Source organism: Amblyomma americanum, chromosome 9 (assembly GCF_052857255.1).
Source record: "Amblyomma americanum isolate KBUSLIRL-KWMA chromosome 9, ASM5285725v1, whole genome shotgun sequence".
Lineage (NCBI taxonomy): Eukaryota > Metazoa > Arthropoda > Arachnida > Ixodida > Ixodidae > Amblyomma > Amblyomma americanum.
Window position 1 is genome coordinate 27,013,189 of NC_135505.1, and position 14,270 is coordinate 27,027,458.

The 14,270-nt window shown below is 47.7% G+C and overlaps 1 protein-coding gene and 1 pseudogene across 3 annotated transcripts in view; both read right to left on the reverse strand.

Annotated features, from left to right (window-relative positions):
• Positions 1-2,859: 2,859 nt before the first annotated feature.
• LOC144103255 (uncharacterized) lies at positions 2,860-4,095 on the reverse strand (annotated as a pseudogene).
• Positions 4,096-10,768: 6,673 nt separating this feature from the next.
• LOC144105729 (uncharacterized) overlaps positions 10,769-14,270 on the reverse strand; it is a 45,890-nt gene continuing 42,388 nt past the window's right edge. For all 3 annotated transcript variants that reach the window (XM_077638834.1, XM_077638835.1, XM_077638836.1), the window contains 2 exons: positions 12,599-12,755; positions 10,769-11,364 (listed from right to left, as the gene is read on the reverse strand). In XM_077638834.1, the coding sequence (XP_077494960.1) occupies positions 11,277-11,364; positions 12,599-12,755 (245 nt within the window). In that variant the 3' untranslated portion in view covers positions 10,769-11,276. The remainder of the gene's footprint in view (positions 11,365-12,598; positions 12,756-14,270) is intronic.

A 14,270-nucleotide genomic window follows, 5' to 3' on the forward strand; every position in this document is an offset into this window, starting at 1 on the left:
AGCGGTAGCGGGGCAGAAAGGGCAGGTCAGAAAAGTAGTCAGTGATTTCCAGGAGGCGCTGGCCGAGGGCGTCAGCGCAGCACTCACGCGTAATTTTCGCAACGCCTCCTACTCATCATCATCAGCCTTACTACACCCACTGCAGGGCAAAGGCCTCTCCCATGTCTCTCCAATTAACCCTATCCTTTGCCAGCTGCATCCACTCTTTGCCTGCAAACTTCTTAATCTCATCCGCCCATCTAACCTTCTGCCGCCCCCTGCTACGCTTACTTTCTCTTGGAACCCACTCCGTTACCCTTAAAGACCAGCGGTTATCTTGCCTTCGCATTACATGCCCTGCCCAAGCCCATTTCTTTCTCTTGATTTCGACTAGGATGTCATTAACCCGTGTTTGTTCCCTCACCCACTCTGCCCGCTTCCGATCTCTTAACGTCACACCTATCATTTTTCTTTCCATGGCTCGCTGCGTTCTCCTTAACTTAAGCTGAACTCTTTTCGTTAGCCTCCACGTTTCTGCCCCGTAGGGTGAGTACCGGTAAGATTATGCTGTTGTACACTTTCCTCTTGAGGGAAATTGGTAAACTGAGGGAAATTGGAAGGGCATTGACAGCGATGGCGTAGAGGTAGAACATCCGCCTCGCGTGCAAGAGGACCGGGGTTCAAATCCTGGTGCCGCGCAATTCTTCACCGGGTTTTAAAAAAAAAGAAAAAAAAAGAAAAATCCACGTGTCGATGGAATTGCATAACTAGGTCTGGAGTGCGGCCTTATCTCGGTGACCAGAACCGACAATGCACTCTCTCACCAGAGCAGGATTTGGCCACCCTGGTGTAGTACTTGGCCACAACCTATGATCAAACCAATTAACCCTCGGCCCTCAGTCCCCAGCGGCTGCAGAGCAACTGACCACGGCGGCGGTCAGACCTGTGACGCAGCGGAGGGTGCTAAGAATCTCTGGCTCCGGACAGGCCTCCTACTCATGACGAGTGAAATCGCCTGAAAGGCAGGGGTGCAACAATCACAGTAGGAATTGTAGCAGTTTTTGGAGGAGAAAATTCTTAATTTTGGAGCACCGAAGCCTAGATTTGGAAGAAATGACGAGGGGAAAATCTGCATTTTGGAGTGCAGCAGCACCCTAACAGGAAAGAAAGCTTACTTGTGGAACAAAAAATTTATATGTGAGTATATGAGCACCTATTTAAAATTAACTTCAGCAATGCAACTTCAGCAATGCAACGAAGGTACAACCCATAACAAAAAGGAGGTTAATTTTTTTTCAGATTCCTTGCATAATACCAAATTCGGTGCATATGTTTTATCTTCAGTGGGCAAGGTACTGCAAGTCTGTGACCAATGAATTCTGCAGAAACCCACACGGCTAGGGTCAATTTGTACAAACCTGCAAAGCAGGTTGGACCAATGCTTAGAATAATATACAACCAACCAAAAGAATACAAAACATACAAGAAATTGACGGTATAAATTGTGCAAATTTATTCCTACTTGAAGACAAGTAGGACCTGACTACACTAGCGGTGCATAAACAAATAGCACCAGACTAGAAGCACGGCAAGAGCATGGTTTTGCACGACTTAAACTCACTAGCAGCGCACGTCTCTTACAGATGCCATTTACAAGACGTCAATGCTTTGCCTTCTTGGACGTTAGCTTCTGCAGTTCCTTCAGCTCATTAAGTGCATGCTCAAGGTTTGCATTTCCTGTTGCTAAAAGCACAGGGCCACTTTCTACCTTACACAAGTCTTTCTTCTTGATGACAGTTTATCATTTCCTCGGCACTAGAGAGCAATGCCTTGTGCTCACCACTTGGTCCTCCAATTTTCATTTTTGTGCTTTAAGAGTAGGCTGCTTCGAGGTAGGTTCTTTCGTCACCTTCTGCTTGCCTGTGTTTTCTTCAGCGCTCATCCTTCGTGCATATTCTGGTCGAGACTGCTTCACACTCCTCAAAAGGTCTAGGCTGAGAGGCACCTCTCTTGCATCACTATCAAAGCGCTGAAGAAAACTTTTATCTTTGTGCTAACATTCACAGCGCAAGACGAACACGGACACGAGGGGAGACACTTTGTGGTGTCTCCCCTCGTGTCCGTGTTCGCCTTGCGCTGTGAATGTTAGCATGAAGTACCAACTCGCCCAGCAACTGATTTTATCTTTGTGCATTCCATTATTACTAGCAATGCTCAGATCTTAGTACCTTTATGAGGTGCTTGTTTTCGGTGAAGCCCTGTTCTAGGTCGGCATTGCCGTTGGCTAAAGAAAGAAGTTCTTATATGAGTTTTAGAGGCAGCGGACCTCTCTTTTCACCTATTACTGTCTTCAGGCGAAATATCCTCGCTCAAGAGTCATCCACTCTCTTTTCACCTATTACTGTCTTCAGGCGAAATATCCTCGCTCAAGAGTCATCCAGCAATTCTTTCAAGTGCAGGGAGCCTCTGTCACCATCACACTCAACATGTGCCATTCATGAACAACAGGCGCCTGATCATCAGCTAGAACCCAAGGCAGCTAGCCAGCAAAATAGAGCGAGGACCGCACTTCTTGCTCAGGATATTCATACTATAAGGCAAGAAACGTTGCATGCATGATCACTTTGCTTGTCAGACGGAGATTCTGAAACAGTGACTTTGAAGAACCAAGGCAAAACTGCCAAGCTCCAAGGGGGAACATTTTTTTTTCTCCGTGGGGTCCCAGCCTTCCATTGCTTTCTCTGCGTCGAAGACAATTTCAGGCCGCGCTTCCAGAGGGATGCACATTCTAGATTGAGTTTGCTCACGTCTTCTGCACTGTGGTTACAAAAAGCATCCCTTCATGAAACACGGCTCAAAACTCGATGCACTAATGCCAGAATCGCATCATGAACGACATGTAGGAGTGGCTTCTGCATTTGAAAAATTCTACATTCCGCTCAAGAGCTTTGCGGCGTTTTTTAGAAACAGCAACATTGTGAAAAGGGCTTTGCTGCTAAAAGCTGCGGCAAGTCTGGTGCATTGGGTCTGGGCATCTCGTCGGCGTCTACTTGTGTTGTTCTCTAAAAAAAAGAGTTTCAGTGCAGTGAAGTGTTCGTGCACACGGGCTAGAGAGTAATGTATTATCAAGCAGCTTTTAGAGACATGTCTCAGGAAGACATGAGTCGCTATTCCCAGTATTTCTGTTCCTTCAGGCCCGCAGCGAGCACAGAATGATTAAAGTAATAGTAAACATCTCTTACAAGTTACTCGACATCAGAGCAAAACTAATCCAAGCGCTTTGAACACGCATGGTGCACTTTGTGTAGTCGGCGTTCCCCAACATCGACCAGATTCGGGTTAATCGTTTGTTTAAGTTTCGACTTCACACACTACGAGACTGGGGCCGACGCTGAAGAAACAAAGTAGCCCATGGTTAGGTAGCTCCATTAGAGCATCCTCTATGCTGTCTACAATTATATCTCCAGTGACAAGACCGAGGTTAGAAGAGTTCAGGGGTTCATCTACAGCCTGTTGCACACTCTGGGAGAAATATCTGACCACCACATCTAACGGCTGCACACGCTGCTCTGGATTTGGTGCTTCATTGATCATTAAAGGAAAGAAAAGATATGCACGATGCAACTCTGTCACAATTTACGATTTGAAGTGAGGCCCCAGAATAGCTGAGATTACATAGGCTATCTTTTCGCTTCCAAAGGTGAAATACTTCCACACATCGCTGTCAGGAAATTTCTTTATATAAATGAATGTCGTTCTGTCGCCTCAAAAGTAGGGAATACCCTTTGAAACAACTGACATTGCAAATATGGCTTCAGCTTTGCACATTTGATCGTGCCATGAGGCACGTGGCTTTCCTTGTGAAAAATCTATTGTAGCTGGCACAGTCTTGGTCGCTAGAAGTAAACCGTTTGAATCCCTCTTCTTTGATGCTGCGTGAAGTTGTTTTTTCATATTTGCATGCCGTTTGACAGCAGCAGCAGCACCATGCTCAGCGCAGGAGATTGTAACGTTGCATCGGATGCAAAAAGCACATGTGTCCTTGAAGCTTAGCATGCACCATAGGCTGATCACATCCCCGTTGCAGTCCACTTCATTCAGCACTGAGGCGATAAATTTTTATGCACCGTCCTGCAAAGAAAAAAATTACCGAGAAAAGGTGGAAAGCCAGTAATTTTGCTACTAATTCCACCTAACTATAGTCAATGACTGATTTTTTTCGGGCTTCAGAGGGATCACGAAAAGTCTTGGGTGACCTTGGGGTCCACCGCGGTGATATGAAATTGAAAATCAGAGACTGCCGCGCGTCTTAAGACCGGCCTACACCCGAAACAAACTTTTAAATAGTTCTCCCTCAAGTTATACTGGCGCCAATGTGGTAGCTGTAACTGCTGCACCTGCTGCACAATTGGACGATGGAAACGTGATTCTATCGACGAAGCCAGCATAGGAACTACGTTTAGGAAAATGAATGGCGCAACAGAATTCCGGCAACTTCGAGACGCAACAAGAAAAAATACATGCGACACGTGAATTAAAAGAAGGAAGTGTGGCGCCTAGAACACGATTGTATCAATAAAAAATACAACCCGCTTATTCATGTGCATCTCTTATGTCTCTTCAACTAAAGCAGTGCAAACGACGACAGCGTCGTTTTTCTTAGTAGATATGCCCGCTCAAACGGATGGCGTCAGTGTTTGCAGCCCCTGCTAAATGCCCAATGTCATCATCGAACACACTGGTGGCACTGACGTTTCCTGAACAAAGCTTCCGCTTTACATCGATTCACATATGCCTATCTTGAATGCCCATGCACAAGACGGGTTGCAACAGGCGGGGAAGATGTAACCAAAACAGTCTCTCGGAACGCACGCCAACTACGCACGTGCCTTTCCGTTGTTGCGTCTCTGCGACTGGACTGGATTGGATTGGGTTGACATCTGATAACTGGCAGAACTGCTGGTTGCCAACGTTGCTCTCATTTTTCGCTAAATCTAATGTGACTCAGATCTTTGCGGCAACGCAGGGCATTTTGGCGCAGGTTGGCGAAATTTCAGCAATTTTCGTCCATTTGGCGCAGCTTGGAGCACAAATTCCCAGATGTATCAAAATGGCGGTACTGGCGCAGCTGTTGCACCCCTGGAATTTTCTGTGCACGCGACGCAATTGCAACGCACCACGTGGAGCAGCGGAGAAACTCCATTCGTAGCAGTAAGGCGTCACATGCGGATAACTTCAGTACAGGCAGCGGACGTATGTCATAACACTCCTCAATACACTCAAGGTCCTAGGACTCTATATACAAGACACCTTAGCTCTAACTTTAACTGTACATATCCTAGGCAAGCATATATAACAAATCGCGGGCCTTGTCCTAGATTGGCCGCACGCAACCTCAGGCTGTCCGAAAGGGAAAACTTTGATATTACAGAGGCCATCCTCACCAGCTGCTTGACATATCGTCTTGCTTATCACTTGCTCACAAAAACAGATGAGACAGGGCTTTATGAGAAGAATATCTAACTGCGCAAAAAGACAGGACGAGAGCAGAAGCACACGGCACGAGCGCATTGTTGATCTTATAATGAGGTACCGACTAGCACCTCACCGCACTCTTGAAGGCAAAGCTGATGTGCTTAGCAAAAAAACGACCACCTCATCGCTCTGGGCCTGAAACAATCCTTTACCTTAAATTGCTTACTCACAAAGGGGCTATTACAGCACAATCTTGCACTGCCTGGAAGCCCGACGAAGTAACCAGATACTTGGACTAACCCGCACCGAAACTGGCCAACACCTCGTACGGCATCTACTCCCCGCCACCACCACATGCTCACCTGCATCCAATTATCAAATCATTCCACCTGACATCTGGAGCCAACTGCGCATCAAACCTCTACCCAGAAATGTGAGCAGTAAGCTACACGGCGGCAGAAACCTGGCCCGACCTTGATATTGCACCAAACACTACACAGGCAGATCCGACATTCTCTACTTGGGCGGGGCTCAGCACACCCTGCCAGGCTGACGCCACGGTGGCTCAGTGGTTATGGCGCACGGGATGCTGACCCGAAAAACGCGGGCTCGATCAAGGCCACGGTGCTCAAAACCTCGCTGGAGGCGAAAATCTAGAGTCCCGTGCATTTTGCGATGCCAGTGCACGTTAAAGAATCCCAGGTGGATGAAATTTCTGGAGCCCTTCACTACGGCGTCACTGATAGCCTGAGTCGCTTTTGGACGTTAAACTCGCATAAACCGATCCAAACACCCCACAAGGCTATTATATCACTGTCATCGCCTACGAAGACTGCACCATCAGGACCACAGCGACCCTCCACGCCAACAACCCTACGGAGGCTGAGGGCGCGGCCATCGCCTTAGTGCCCACACGCGCTACCCTAGACCCCGACGTCGCGGAATTGTCCACCGACTCCTAAGCTGCCAACCGTCAATATCTGTAGACCATTACCACACCAACCGCCGAACACCTTCTCCCGTCAGGACTCACGCTTACCCACGAGAAAACCGTAACTTCGGTCACTGGGCATGCATCGATCCCCATTAATCAGCCCGTTCAAGCGCGGTGTCGCGAGCTATTTCTCCAGGACCCTGAAGATCGAATACCCAAACCCACGCAAGAAACTTCGCTACGTCCCCTCAGATACCACCGAAAAACTACTCCTTACAAAAACAGCCGCTTCACCATCCCGCCGCCTCACAATGTACTACGTTCGAAATACAATGCGGTCTCGCAGCAACCCGCCTTTTTCATATTCCTGTGCTGCCACCTCAAGTACAAAGCTGGAAGCTCACTGGAAGTGTACTGTGCACCCAACCCGGCTGGACTGAGTGCCGCTGCGGAGCACGTTTTTTTTTTTTGGAATCTGTCAATGATGGCATGTCCTGGGCAGCACCTGGTACCTGGAGGTTTTCTAGGATTGACTGATGGCTCGGTGCGAAGTCCGCAGCAGGCTGCTGTGCCCACCGAAGAGCAAATTCTTCAGTATCTCCGATCAACCGGCATGCGATGCGAACACCAGCTGAGCAAGGGCCGCCGCTTCAGAGATGAAGGCTACATTCGGAATATAATGTTCAATGAAATATACCCGATTAGTGAGGTTGGCGTTTTCCGCTGTGCATGCCTGCCATCCATTAAAAGCTGGCTACTATGTCGAGCACGCCGTAGCACAGAAAACGACAGGGGACAACAGTTTTCACAAGCAATCGTTGTGCTCAAGCGCTGCCGAATAGCTACACGAACTACAAAGGCACAAGCTTACTCGCAACATGGCAGCTCTGCTAGAATTTCAATTTATTTTCCCACTGCACACCGCTGCATAAGTTAAACAAGCATGCGCGTCCATAAAGACGAGCGGGAGGGGCGCACATTGAGTCATTCCGGCGATACCACGCAGCGCTCTTCATCATGGATATGATGCAAACACACGCATAGCGCACCTTCTTCTGCCTCTTAATACATGGCACACACCCACACTGGGGGATTGGCCAGGCTGTAATGACATAAAAAAGAAAATTTCAATAGGAGATTATGACAAAATTCTAACACCATGCGTGAATGCTCTCGTAGCTTCTTTTTCGTTGTCCGCTCCATCGCGCGTTGTAAGCGGCTCACAGCACTTCCCCATTCGGCCTTCTTGCTTGAGAAAGCAAAAAGCGTTGGAACGAAGTCTAAATGCTGCGGTGACATTCGAGGCATTCCTGGCCATAAATAAAACCTTTCGTGATAGACTGCACATGCATTTAAACGAAGTACCTCGTCCGTACCTGTCACAAAGTGATTCTCGCACAATCTTGACGTGCTTGACGGTGTCCAAGGGCGGCCACGATCGTCGAGCCGGCGAACTGCTTTTATCCACGCTTTGCGTCGGAGGCGGTCCCGGGAAGCGTTCGGAAAGCGAAAAAATCTGAGTTTGCTTCCCTTTACATATTGGGCATTGCAGTCGTATGCATCGCCAAATGCGTCGCGCTGAACGCCCAACGGCTGCAGCAACGCACCCCGCGTAAGAAGCCGGTTTGTTTACACTTCCATGGCTGGTCGCGAGTGGAGCGCGCGACCCTTCCAATGTTTCGCGGCACCGCCGCCAGGGGATGGGCGCATGCTCAGTCGCGTTGTGAAAAAGGCGGACTGAAGACGAACTTCTGCATTTCGCCTTACCTCCTTTATTGCTACTGCCCTACATTGACACACGCACTTTGCTCAACATGTGGAGTGGTCATGGCCACCTTCATGCACTACATGGAGAAATGCCACCACCTCATGGCAGTTCCCCTTATACCCGTCCCTTCCGCCTCTTCACGGGGGGCCGGTCTGGGAGCTGCTCAACGAACTGGCCAAATTTGGTTAGTTGAAAGAGCTCTCCGTGAAGCCCAGGCCCGCTTACTCTTAAGCAAGTTGGAGCCCACCCCTGAGGAAGTTTTGTTTTTTTAAAGAAATCTGTTCCCCTTTGTTAAATTGCAGTGGATGGTACTCATAGTATGCTTCCCTGAGACAGTGTGTACTGCGTCGTGCCACACAACTGGGACAGGGCATGGATGTGATTGCTGTTTATTTCATTAAATGAAATTTGAACTATTCAGCATTAAATTATCATTTCGATGGCTAGAGGAGGTGTGCGGAAGAGCTGACAGATGCTGCTTTTACTTCATCTCCAGCGCGCCAATACTCCCTGGTCCTTGTTTTATGGCACCGTTATTCGGTTAGCGTTTTATAGCTCACGCTGCATGCAACCGCGTGAGGCAAACGCACAGGGTTTCTAAAATGTGGTGCAGCTGGCAGTGATGTTTTTGTTTTAGAGGAAATTTGCGCTTTCGTATCGCAAACTGAGCCCCTTCTCTTTTTTCGTTAGGGAGAGCAGTAAACAGTGCTCTGAGCAGTGAGATTTTGAGCGCATTCGTCGACATTATTACATTTCTGTATTTCACTAGATTGCTGTAACAAGCCTCTAGGAGGCCGCACCTACTTCAAGCAGCACCACAGGTTTTGCACTCGAAACGATTAGCTCATGACATGTTACTTCGTTTTCACACAGCTTACGGAAAATGAATGCAGTGGTGTACAGCCATTCTCCAGCAAGTTTTCGGCGTTCATATTCAGAGAGAGATATAGATAAAGGAAAGGCAGTGAGGGTAACTAACTAGCGCACCGTTGATTACTCCACACGTGGGAACGGAAGGAGGATAAAACGGCGGAGAAAAAGATAAATGTAGTTCTGATCGGTTTCTTGTGGACCTCAGGTCTACAGAAACAGTAGGCTGACCACAAAATTTGCCTTGACTGCTTTCCTAGCATGCGTAAGTTGAGGTCAATGTCCAGAAATCTTGAGTCCATGCCCCAGAACAAGCAAGGGGCACACGCATGTTCCGACGCCTTTGAGCTTCCCTTCGGCGTTGCGCGGTGTGGCACCTGTACTCGCTGGTGTCCTGCAAGGCCCTGAAGCAGTTCTTGGGGTGCACCATGCTGCACATTGAGGATGTTCCGCGTGGCCCGTTCGACTGCGCTGTTAACGCTGGATTTTACCCACCCTGTCATGTCAACGGAGCTCTTTGGCGGCCACATTTATTTTCCACATCCACCTATTTCCCTGGCTCAGCGCTGAACACAACGCACCCGATAAAGATGTTCTACAGTGGTAGTTGTGCAAATGTCTGTTCGAGAGAAAATGTAAGGCATTATAAGTCGTGTGGAAGGTCACGTTATTATGAGAAGCTATATCCTGCGATTTTCCGGAGCCGCTCTCAAAAGTAGTGAATGACATTTGCGAAAAGAAAAAGGGATCGACAAATGAACGGTGTACGTTAACCAGACCACCGGCGCTTTTTGAGACGTGGATTTCGAGTTCCTTTTTCCGGATAGTCTGAAGGAACAGATAAGAATTGTCATGTTTCTTGTGCTCTTTTTGCTTGTTATTCTCTGGCCACTTCCAAAGCTGGCGCGTCCCGCCGAATTAAAATGAGCGCTTGGCTTTGTACTATACCTAGGTGTTCGTTGTGAATCTGGCTTCTCCGGACGCCTACGAGCCTTGTGGGCTCAACGCTGCAGAGATTACACGCCATAACGCTGATTCAAAACTTTTACCATCGGCAGGAAGGAATGAAGCACATGCAGGCACGGGTGTCTAAAAACTTCCTTATTCGTCCATATTTCTGTGTTTATGTGCACGTATAAATATTTATATATACGCATGAGTAACAATATTTTTGCTAACTTTCGCACCCAGCAAACTTTCCTTAACCAAAATTACACAAGTAGGCCGCCGAAAACCAAGTATATAGCATTTTGGAGACTATATCGTATCTAAAGCGTCAACGTGTGCAACATCTCCAAAAATTTCGGCCTCTGCAGTTAATACGTCTACCTGTTAAACTTTGTTTGCAAGGTGATACACAGCGCGAATAATTTTCGCCACAGAGGCCCGCCATGGATTACTCGCTCAGAAACCGTAGAACGGCAAGCGTGCAAACTTGCGTCATGCTAACATCTTGCAGTATTTATGCATACAGATAAAACGGCTCGTCCGTGCTAACGCGCGTGGCCAGAAAAGCCAGCCAGGCAACAACAGCCGCAGACAATGCGTAATAGAAATGCAGCTCGTCGGATAGCGCTACAGGGACGGGATTCGTGGCCTCTCCGTATTTCATCGTGTCTATAGCCGCTGCTTACCTACAGGTTGCGTATTGCTCGCAACAGAGCTGGGCTTTGAAATGCTGTCCACACATGCCCGGCATAACTCCTGTACCATAGATGGAAACAGCAAGCCTTCACTTCGCTGTAAGTTTTTATTTATCTATGTCAGTCATGAGGGCCATGCAACTAACGCAATTCTTATCTGCATTTTTTGTGAGTGCGCGTAGACCTGCGTCATCGGTGCTAGTCGTTCCAGAGGAAGCGTGGTGAAGGCGAGCATGTATGGCGTCTGCGATCCTTGAAGCTATGAATTCCCATCCCAGGGTTCGACCTGAGAAGAGGGTGCCGGCACATGCACTGCCCACTCTCGTTCGTGTGGGCTTAGCCACGCATTGGAAATCACTTGTACAGTGGCATGAGAGCTGCCCTGGAGTCTTTCCTCGCGGTGCGCCAAGTAGTGTGTCTCAAGGCCGTTTACGTGTGAAAACTTCTGGAAGCAATGGGGACACAGAAGCGGCGGACAGGTGGTGCCAGCATTTCGCAGGTGTTTGCGGGGATGCGTCAACCTGGAAGCATCGGCGAAGCACCGTCCGCAGTGAGAGCTATTGTACGGCTTATCCTCCTTGTGGGGAAGCAGGTGTCGGGAGAGATTTTATGACTGTGAGAAGCTCCTTTGGCAGACCTTGCACACGAAAGGGCACTCTCCCGTGTGAACCCGCTCGTGTTCGGTGACATCGCATCTGGATGAGAAAAGACAAGAACAAGAGCAGTAGGCGTCGCGCTTAGCGTGACAGCCTTAATGCAGGCTCAGAGGAGGAAGAGTGAAATAACGATTGCGTCATAAAAACAAAAAACACAAGCGGCCATTCTGCAATCTATGGCAGCTGTTGTAAAGAGCCAGGATATAGAAGAACATATTTGGTGCATTAGAGCCAAGACAAGAAGGACAAGATTAGGCATACACATTGTGCTCTTCATACGTGCGTTGGTTGTTGGATACCTCCAAATTGGGCTGCAAGCATGAGTTCTTTTCTTGACTGAGGACTTCTTTGCGACAGGAAACGAAACTGTTTCAGCTCTTGTCCTAGAATTCGCCAATTCCCCTCTATGCGCAAAGACGCTGGTGGTCCCCATGTGTGTCGCAGCTTTACCTTAGGCGGCTGCTTCATCAGGTCCGCCTCTTGATGCAGCGATTTCACGTTCATCGCAGGCATTGCCACTTCATACTGCTCGATGAGTTTCCGCAACGAACTGTGCCATTTACATCACGCCGGCGCGAGAGAAACACCCCCCCCCCTCGGTGGTCGTATGTCTCTGGCATATAAACAACACGGCAATCTATTCTCCTGAAGGACAACGGGAGACATGACAGCTTTGCCGTGGAAGGCGGCGACATGCATCTTGTCCTAACTGCGGATTTGAATAACCAGAATACAAAGTGAGCACTCTCTCCAGAAACTGAATGGTTCAAAAATTCGCCTTTTTGGGGGTGTATTTATATGAATCTGTTTAACAAGCATCATCATCATCAGCCTGACTTCGCCAACTGCCGGCCAAAGGATTAACTGGTGTGTCTGCAATTAACTTTGCCTTTTGTTAGATGCGGCCATCATATCCCCGCAAACTTCCTAACATCAACGTCAAACCAACTTTCTGCCGCCTCCTGCTAGGCTTGCCTTCTGTTTGAATCCAGCGGTTAATGTATAGGACGAGCGGCTATCTAGCCCTCTGAATACATGCCCTGTCCAAACCCACTCGTTCCTCTTGATTTCGACTAGGATGTCATCAACCTGCATTTGTTCCCTCACCCACTCCTCCCGCTTCTGGGCTCTTAATGTTACCCCTCTCATTTTTTTTTTCATGGCTGGCTACCAATCATTGCGTCATGCTCGCTTCGGTGTAACGATAGCACTGCTGGCGACCGATACGAAAAGTAATTGCGTACCCTCTACCGTGGTGAAACTTCGTGCTTACCTGTAATCACTGCAGTACTTGCAATAGGAGCGCTGGTACTTTCGCCTCCGGGGATGCTGGCTCCGTCGACGAACTTCCAATAGATCTTGCGTAGGTGACTGGTAGGTGCCTTTGTCGAAGGAGAAGACCGTGGGTGAAGCGGGTAGTCTGTTTCCATCTGCAGTATCGAGCACCGAAACAACATCTTCGTGAGTAAGAACAGGTAAGGGCTGCGCTATAACAGCCTGCACTCCTAACCTTCAATGCTCAAAGGCACAGGATGTATGCGAAAATGCACGCATTTGTGCCCGGCTCGTCCTGTTTTTATAGCTTCTGCTGTTCCTCTTATCGGGAACTACCACTACCGGACCCATGTGCACGAAAAGGAATAGTGCATATGCGAGGTGCCTTGCCATATCTGTAGTGTTCTGTTTGGCACTGTTGGGTTTGTCACTGAGATCAAAAATTCTTTCCCTGTATCAACTGCTTGTGTTGTTAATACACTATCACTGCTCGGCTGATAGGTACAGTTTGAGAAAATCAAAGAAAAGCTACTAGCACAATGCCTGATCTTTTACCTTCGCTTATCAACTTTATAATGACTATGTGAATTTATTTTAGAGAACAAGACGGCTGGCTGTTTTGTTGTGCCAGGATATCAAGATTCTGGCCTCAAATTTCTCAGGAATACTTGCCCTCAGCTTTCCAGCAAGCAGGCAACGTTGCAAGCTGGCAGCAGGGAAATTTTTAAGCTGATCGATTATTTGGAAGAGAAGCTTTGGGACCTTAAGGATGGAACTTCATCATTTTATTTCGATATACTGTCAATCCCGGCCGGGTTTTTTACAGGGGTGGGTGCATTTAAAAAAAAGTTCTAAATCAAGCCGTTATAGAACGTTAAGCAATTATACAATGAAAGGAATGAGTCTAAATTATGCAAACACAAGAACAAACAAATTCGAGGTCATCAGTTATACAATGCGAGGTATACATCACCAACATCTTAACAAATTTAAGTCAGTTTTAAGGCAATATACTCACCTTAGCAAGCTCCAAAAATTTGGGGACTATTGCCTGCAATACAACTGATGTGTCAAGTGCATTCTATTCTTGAGTGCTCGAGGGAAAATCGAAAAGTAAAAGGTGTCATTTTAGCACACAAATTCAAGTGTGAGGTGTTTGTGATGGGTGATTCCCAAGTGGTTTATATTGACAAACTTTCGGAGCTAATCGTAATGAATTGGGCTGGACTAAGTACAGGAATCGATCAGATAGCCAATGGGTGAAGCCCTGCGCGATGAAAAAGCTCAGTACATAAATTGGTGAGCCTGTACCTGTCATGGACCATTCGCGCGGCTTTTCCCAGCATACATTCGAGCGCGGCTACGCTGGTACTTGTAGTAGAGAACCGTGCAATGTTACCATATTCTCATATCGGACGTATAAGCGAAACGTATGCCAGAAGCTTTATTCCGGGAGGCGAGTCATTCAAGGCACGTTTGAGGAAAAAGAGCTTGTTCATTGCCTTTTTGTAGAATATTGAACGTGCTTTGCCTAGTTCAGGTCGATTAAAGATAAGGATACCCAGAGAACGGTATTCCGTAACAGTTCATAGCAGATGATCATCACAACCAATAGTGAATTTAAGCGGATTTTTTTATCTTTTGACGGGCATAGAAAGTGTCATTTCTTT